The sequence below is a fragment of the Vespa velutina genome, chromosome 17 (assembly GCF_912470025.1).
Source record: "Vespa velutina chromosome 17, iVesVel2.1, whole genome shotgun sequence".
Lineage (NCBI taxonomy): Eukaryota > Metazoa > Arthropoda > Insecta > Hymenoptera > Vespidae > Vespa > Vespa velutina.
Window position 1 is genome coordinate 4,240,770 of NC_062204.1, and position 7,591 is coordinate 4,248,360.

Genomic DNA, 7,591 nt, shown 5'->3' on the forward strand with positions numbered 1-7,591 from the left:
GGGAGTTCTGACATATTGTGAGATGCCAGCCCGCTCTACGCCGGTCCCCGAAAAACACCTCCATCTCTCTCTGTTTCTCTCTCTCTCTCTCTCTCTCGCTCTCTCTCGCTCGCTCTCTGTCCTCTCTTGCACGCGTACGTACAAGACACGCATACTCTCGCTCGAAGCTCGTCGAACCCCGAAATATATTCACGCGGCAGTCGTAGACTTTCCGCGAGTTTTTCCGGCCGTAGAATACGCGAAGAAAGAACGTTTCCTTGATAGTGTCTAATATACTAATATACATACTACGTACATAATATATCGTACATCGCGCGAGTGCACGCGCCAACCTCTCGAAATTTTTCGCGGAGAAAGGAATCGTGTCGCGAGTGTGTCGTCGTCGTCGTCGTCGTCGTCGTCGTCGTCGTCGTCGTCGTCGTCGTCGTAGTCGCCAACGTTCGTGCCTTTCTATTTATCTTTCTTCCGTCTCTCGCATTGCCCTTTCTCCATACGCGATCAAGTCGTACACACCTCCTTCTCTCTTTCTTCTTATTCTTCCTTCTTCTTCTCATCGTATCAATCGAAAGAGGACATCGAAGGGACAAACTCGCGAGTTAGCCGGAAGAGAGCGTCGAGTGCGCGCATGTTGGTGTTTACGTGCAAGGAGTGCCGACAAACGAAACGAAAGAAAACGAACGAGTTTGACTTTGGAAAGGCTCCAGATTGAAAAACTCGTGCGTTACTATTCGTTAGTGATATTAGTGGTCGCGCGCGCGCGTGTATTTTCTTGACCGCGCGCTGTATCGGCGCTTGCGCGACACGCGCGACCGCTCGTGGCGGTCGAGCTATCGGAAACAAGTCGACTGTGTGTGTTTCGACTCTTTCTCGTTGACTCGAACACCCGAGATCGCGTTTATAATCCGGCCAAACTTTTTCTTTCAAGTTTCTACTTCTTCCAAAATTGCGTAAATCTTATCTATTTCTCTTCTCTTTTTCATGAAACTGATAAGTGCCTGAATAGTTATATCTACATACACACATATTTCTATATATATATATATATATATACACATATATATATATATATATATATATATATATATATATATATATACATATATATATATACACACACACACACACACACACACACATATATATATATATGAAATTGGACATTTTCTTCGAAGAACATGGCGAAGAACGAACATAACCTCCTACCATCGTCCTCGACTATGACAATATAAACCGGTATTTCACCGTGCGCGATCTCTCTGAGATCTCCAGCTTCTCCTACGAGCGGATATATCTCTTGGTTGTCGTCGTCCAGTGTCGTCGTTTCTCCAAAGTACCTTCTTAGATCGTCCTACGCCGTTACGAAGCTCTGTTTCTATCTTTTTTCGAGCTTGAACGAAGATAGCGTCCTCGTTGTTCTCAAAGTCTTTTTGCTCTCCCCCTCCGCCCACCCTCCCCACCTCTCTCTGTCTTTCTAAAAAATATAAGTGACTACTACTATCCAAGCACGTGCTCTCGCGATAGTCCACGCTCGTTTAACGGTCGTCTTTCCTATCTCCTGGTCCATCTGCTCGAGTACACGGTGAAACGTAAGGAACGATTCCAACGTTGGCAATGGCTCGTAGCCGACCGTAGTCATACTTAGACGATAGAGACGAAGAAGAAACGAGAAGGAAAAGCTAAGAGATAAATCTCTCGTTTTGATTTCGGGAGTTCCGGGTGTATAGTAGCCGGCGCGTTGCACTCTCTAGTCGGGGCAAGGCATGACGCACGTCGAAGATGCGAGCGTGCCGGGTGACTGTACTCTGGGTTCATCGTTCTCGGTTATGTAATGTTCGACCGTATGGTGCAAGCGCCTCGACGCTACTCGTGGCGCTAGAGTTGTCGGACTCGCGCGAGAGGGAACGAGAGAGAAAAACAGATAGAGGGAGAGAGAGAGAGAGAGAGAGAGAGAGAGAGAGAGAGAGAGAGAGAGGCAGGCAACGCGATATAGGAGAGACATAGGGCACACCGAATCTCTTCGTCGCTTCCGTGCATCTCTTTCCACGTATATACCTAACGTATTAAACGCGTGAATGTACGCTTGTGCGCACGTCCGTACGGTGCGTGTGCGTGTGCGTGACGTCGCTTCCCCCCTCCCCGCTCTCTTCTTGCATCGGCTTAATGCACTCATATAACGATATTGAGCCAAGCAGCATCACGACGAAGCTCCGAACGAAAATAGAGATCGGCGAGGAACATTTCTGCAGCCAACGCATTATTTTTTTCCCTCCCATCGACTTTTCATTCTTCTTCGTCTTTTCGTCTCTCCAGCTGATTGGCTGGCGCTCTCTCTCTCTCTCTCTCTCTCTCTCTCTCCCTCTCTCCCTCTCTCTGTCTCTCTCTTGTTCTATCTATCGTTAGATATAGTGGCAAGAGTGGTCCGTAATGGTGTAAAACGTAGGATCGATTGAATGTCAACGTCGAGTTCAAATTCCGAGGTCCTCGAAAGGGCCAACGTCTAGACGTATATTCCCGTGGTATCGTGCAACGAGTTCAAAGTCGAACTCGCTTAACGCAAACGTCGAGGAAAGAGAAAGATCGACGAGAAGAAAAAAGAGATCGCGCGCGCATAATCCTCCGATGATCGCGGAGGCGCGAGGAAGCAAGACGGTGTTGAGGAAGAACAATGACGAGGCAGAGCTCATTGTCAGATGACGAGTCGTAAATGATAGAGGAGAGGACGATCATTTTTGTCAATGGAGGGAAGTCTTTCGGTATTCGGTGGATCGACTTGGGGCGCGGACAGTACAAGCCCGCAGCCACGGGAAGATACCAGACAGAGAACTGGCCCGATTCAACCTACGAGCCCTGCGAATAATACCGCGGACGATCGTAAACTGCACGTTAATTCGATACGAGGTATTGCGATGACGATCGATAGATCGAGATCTTTTCGATCGTCGATAACGTCGATATCGCACAAACATATATATCACGATTTCATCTTTATCCTTCGATACTTTTTTACTTACTATAATCGTACGTGTGAATTAAAAAGATCTCTCTTTTTCTTTTTCTTTTCTCCTTTTTTTTTTTTTTTTTTTTTTTTTTTTTTTTTTTTTTTTTTTTTTTTAATTTCAGCCCAGATCGAGATAATCCCGTGCAAGGTGTGCGGCGACAAGAGCAGCGGCGTTCATTACGGTGTAATCACCTGCGAGGGTTGCAAAGGTTTCTTCAGGCGGTCCCAATCGTCCGTCGTCAACTACCAATGTCCGCGGAACAAAAACTGCGTGGTCGACCGTGTAAACAGAAACCGGTGCCAGTATTGCCGTTTGCAAAAGTGCCTACGCCTCGGCATGTCCAGAGATGGTGAGTAGTAGCTGTCTGTACTCATGGAAAAACGCTAGAAAACTCTCGTCGACCCTCCTTCGATTGCAACTTCGTCGTAATAACTTCTTGTTGACCTTGATAAAACGTTTAAAAGCATTGCAATAAATCACGATAAGTGCCCACCGCATGGAGGGAGGGGGAGGAAGAGAGAAACCTTCCCAAGGAAAGAAGCAATTTCGCATCAGTTTTAAAGGATTTTCCCTTGCAACTTCTAGTCCATATCTTTCTCGTTCGGGTCGTTCAACTACCACTTGTAACTTTAGCCATTTTCATTTGTCTCTTCCTAGTTCGATTCGGGCTGCTTCTTAAAACGCGTACAACGTCTTTTCCCGTCTCCTCCTCGACAACTTCGATCATTTTCCATTTTCGTAGGAAAGACAACGTTTATAGGCCCTAAGATTTATTAGTCGATATCTATCGAATGTAATAGAAAGAATTGTAACGCTAATTTCTTTTGATTTTTCTTCCCAAAAATATACATAAATAGGGTAGTATTATATCGGATCGAGATTTTATTGGAAAGCGACATGCTCGCGAGAGATCGACGCATTTACGCGAAACGTAATTAAGAGTTAATACTATTGGTATCGCATTAACAGAAGCACGTCCATGGCTCTCGAATCCGATACACGGGGATCGTAACGGACACGCGTGTGCCTCTCTCGGGGTATACGACCCTTTATCAGAGACCGTGCATCCCCTCTTTCCCCTTCACGAATGCGTCTCACCGACCACAACCTTCCTCTTCCCTCTTTCTTACCACGCTGCACCTTATCGAAGCGTGTGCTACGAGCTGTCTTAAGCACGTTAACTACGCTACTCCGACTAAAGATATTTCGTATGCGTGCGTGCGTGCGTGCGTACGCTTGCGCGCGCGCACACACACTCATGCACACACCACACACACACGCGCGCGCGCGCGCATATCCGAAAGAGGAAGTAAGATTGCGGTGCTTAGCAGACTATGAAAGTGACACGTCGCGCTGGATTTCCTTTGTGGATATTCCTGGATTAGATATGCCGTTCACCTAGCTGTGGAGGAGTTTCTCTTAAGTAGGCCACCCTGTCCTTGATCGTCTTAAGATCGTTCAACGCGCGAAGATGCATCGTCGGTCTCCTTGATCGTGACTACACGCATATTTGGTCTTTTGAATCGCGACTCCGTTGCTTTCTCTAAAAATACATCAACGTATAGAGCCCCGTAGGTATATTGATAGGGCGTATGTGAGTTTGTATTTTTTAAAAGAAAAAACATACAACATAGTCGAACAGAAGTTCATTATTCCCTGTCGGCCGAGTTAATATCGCGATCGAAAAAACTTGGGTGTAGTGCCAACGAGACGAAAGACAAGAACAATATATATCGAAACGTCGCTATAAAAAATAGATATACGATCGTCTAAGCGAGTCTACAATGTAATAACTACGCCCACCCTAATACCACCATTTCCTTTTCCTCGCGAGTGGATGCAATAAAATTCTATTTCGAATCCACGCAACGTGTATATCGTATTTCCTCTTTCGATGGAGCATTTTTATCCCAATGAATATACGTGTATACGCAAGTACAATGGTAATAACGTTAGCCTATCGTCCGTTAAACGTAGGAACATATTTACGAACGATCGGATCGTAATTAACTTACGTCTCGTTCGTCACGTCGATCTTGCACATATCGTACGGATAAACTCGCTCGTGGATTCGATACGGTAGTAGTAATCGCATAAACTGCTCCTCCTCCTCCCTCCCCCCCCCTCCTCCTCCTCCTCCTCCTCCTCCCCCCTCCTTCTTCTTACGAGGCTTATTTGCGTTCCACGATAAGAGAGCCGAGTCCATCGTCTTCTCGTGTACATCGCCGTATACGTACGTACATATGTATACGCACACGTGTGAGAGCAAAGCAGAAAGTGCATCGTGTGCTGGCGGCGCATACTCTTCCTGTTGTCATCTCTGTCTTGCTCCCACCCTCGCTACTCTCTTCTCTCTCTCTCCCTCTCTCTCTCTCTCTCTCTCTCTCTGGTGGTCTTCGCGTTCGGTCGATCACCCTTCGTCGCTCCGTCCTCGTCACTCTTCTCTCGCCTTCCTCGTCCATCCAACGCGCGTGTACACGATCCCGATAGCGGTTCAGCTGGGCGACTGACGTCGCGTGTAACGTTTTCCCCTCTTCTATCCCCACCCAGAGTACACCCTCACTCCCAATGCGTGCGTACATGCGTGCGTACATGCGTGCGTACATGCGTGCATGCAAAACGCGTGACCGTCCGCGCTCACGATTCGAACGGACCTCTCCTTTGCACTCGACCGTGGCCAGACTCACAAACTAGACGATCTTTTTTTTTTTTTTTTTTTTTTTTTTTTCTTTTCTTTCCACTTGTATTTTTCTTGTTTTTCTTTCCCTTCCGATCGTAAATCGCTCTTGGCACGCTCGTAAATCGGTACGCGCTGAACCATATCGACGATAGTATAGATTCTCTATCCTTCTAGTCGCTCGTTGACAGTAATATCGCGTAGTAAGATAGCGTCGACCGAAAAACATTGCAAACTTTCATTTCGGTTCGGTCTAGGAACGGATTCGGCGAGGATAAAAATAGGATTCGTTTCGACGCGATCGACGTTAAGTTGCTCTTTACGTTATTTTTTTTTTTTTTTCCTTCGATAAAACAATCGTGCAACAACCGGACAATAGACGGACAGGAAGTCCAAGCACAGATTCGAGTGGAACGACCTCGCAAAGTTCGAATATATTTTTAAGACGTAATCCATGACCATAAACGTTTTCACGCAAAGTCTATCGAATCTTCCTATGACGTACGTATCTCCCTCTGTATGCACGACGTCGTCATTAACGAGCGGGTGGGTACGAAGAGACGAGAGCTTCCGCGTTCTCCTGCTCTCCTCCCCTTTCGCGGGAAAGAGTGGGGCAAAAGTCACGTGCTGCAATCTCGATCGACCTCTCGATACGACGTCCGTACCTATTTTACGCTCGAGTTTCCCAGATTTCCTAAGTGGAGTAAGCGCGTGGCTTACTCCATGGAGTCGAGCGAGACGACAAGGTCAAAGACCTTGAAAACTCTCCGGGGAGAAGCAATTCCTCCTCTAGGGAATTTCGATCGGAATTTCGTTCGTTGTTATCGTGATATGGCCAGTAATAACGAAATAAACCAACCTCCTATATAGGGGGTCTCGCTTCTCGTTTCTCTATTTCCTCAAAATATATGTTCGTTCGTTAGAAATTCGAGTCATTAAAATTCACCTCTTTAGGATTTCTTCTCTAGACATTTCTTCGTTCTGCCATTCAATACTTCCTTCGGCCTTTGAATCTCTCGAAAATACGCGGAGATACGTAACGCTCCTTTTCTAACCGGCAGTAACATTCTTCCTTTCAGCCGTTAAATTCGGGCGTATGTCAAAGAAGCAGCGGGAGAAGGTCGAGGATGAGGTCAGGTTTCATAGGGCACAAATGAGAGCGGCCTCTGAAACGGCTCCCGATAGCAGTGTGTTCGAGCATCAAACGCCCAGCAGTTCGGATCAGCACCACCCTTACAACGGCGGGTCAGTACCTATTTTCTCGTCTAAAGATAGAAGCGTAACCGAGCTCTCCGCTGTCTATCTCGAACGAAGGAATAAAAGGAAACGGCTCGATCTCGGCTCTTCTCATCGACTTAATCTTTTCGCAATGGATAGGTACCCGTACGGTGGGAGCGAGTACGCTTCGCCCGGACCCGGTACGGGTGGTTCCGGTTATTACAATCATCAAGCGATGACGAATTACGAGCTGAGCGCCGATTACGTCGACAGTACGACGGCCTACGACCCTAGGCCGACGCAGACGCAAGTGGCGGACACCGTCGCACCAGACACACCCTCCGCGGTTACGGCAACCGGAGTACTTCCCAGTGTGGTCACCACCGGTAAGCCTTCTATATTTACTTCTCGTTGCTTTTTCTCTCTCTCTCTCTCTCTCTCTCTTTATATATATATATATATATATATATATATATATGTGTGTGTATATATATGCATATATATATATATGTATATATATATGCATATATATACATCACTTTCTATCTCTGTCTTTATCTTTATCTTTCTCTCTTTCTTTTTCTCTTTCCTGGTCCTCTTCTACCGTTCCTTCCAACTGCCCACTCTTTATTTCGCCGCCATTAACGCTAATTGATCGAAACTAACACGCACACTCGTCGTCGAACGACGCGTCACC

General features: G+C 46.6%; 2 protein-coding genes and 1 long non-coding RNA gene across 10 annotated transcripts in view; 2 read left to right on the forward strand and 1 right to left on the reverse strand.

Moving 5' to 3' along the window:
• Window positions 1-7,591, forward strand: part of LOC124955205 (dynactin subunit 6) — a 73,924-nt gene that overhangs the window by 54,130 nt on the left and 12,203 nt on the right. The gene's annotated exons all lie outside the window — the stretch shown is intronic.
• The window catches only part of LOC124955184 (probable nuclear hormone receptor HR3), a 72,459-nt gene that overhangs the window by 54,130 nt on the left and 10,738 nt on the right, over window positions 1-7,591 (forward strand). For 4 of the 8 annotated variants that reach the window (XR_007102791.1, XR_007102790.1, XM_047509254.1 and 1 more), the window contains exons 1-4: window positions 1,173-3,018; window positions 3,121-3,348; window positions 6,756-6,921; window positions 7,054-7,280. Coding sequence is in view for 6 of the 8 variants with exons in the window: in XM_047509254.1 (XP_047365210.1) it covers window positions 2,736-3,018; window positions 3,121-3,348; window positions 6,756-6,921; window positions 7,054-7,280 (904 nt within the window). In the remaining 2 variants the exon portion in view is untranslated. Of the gene's footprint in view, window positions 1-1,172; window positions 3,019-3,120; window positions 3,349-6,755; window positions 6,922-7,053; window positions 7,281-7,591 lie in introns of those variants that run through there. The other 4 variants (XM_047509253.1, XM_047509251.1, XM_047509252.1 and 1 more) reach the window with 2 other exon arrangements.
• Window positions 1-7,591, reverse strand: part of LOC124955211 — a 58,842-nt gene that overhangs the window by 38,595 nt on the left and 12,656 nt on the right. The window lies entirely within an intron of this gene.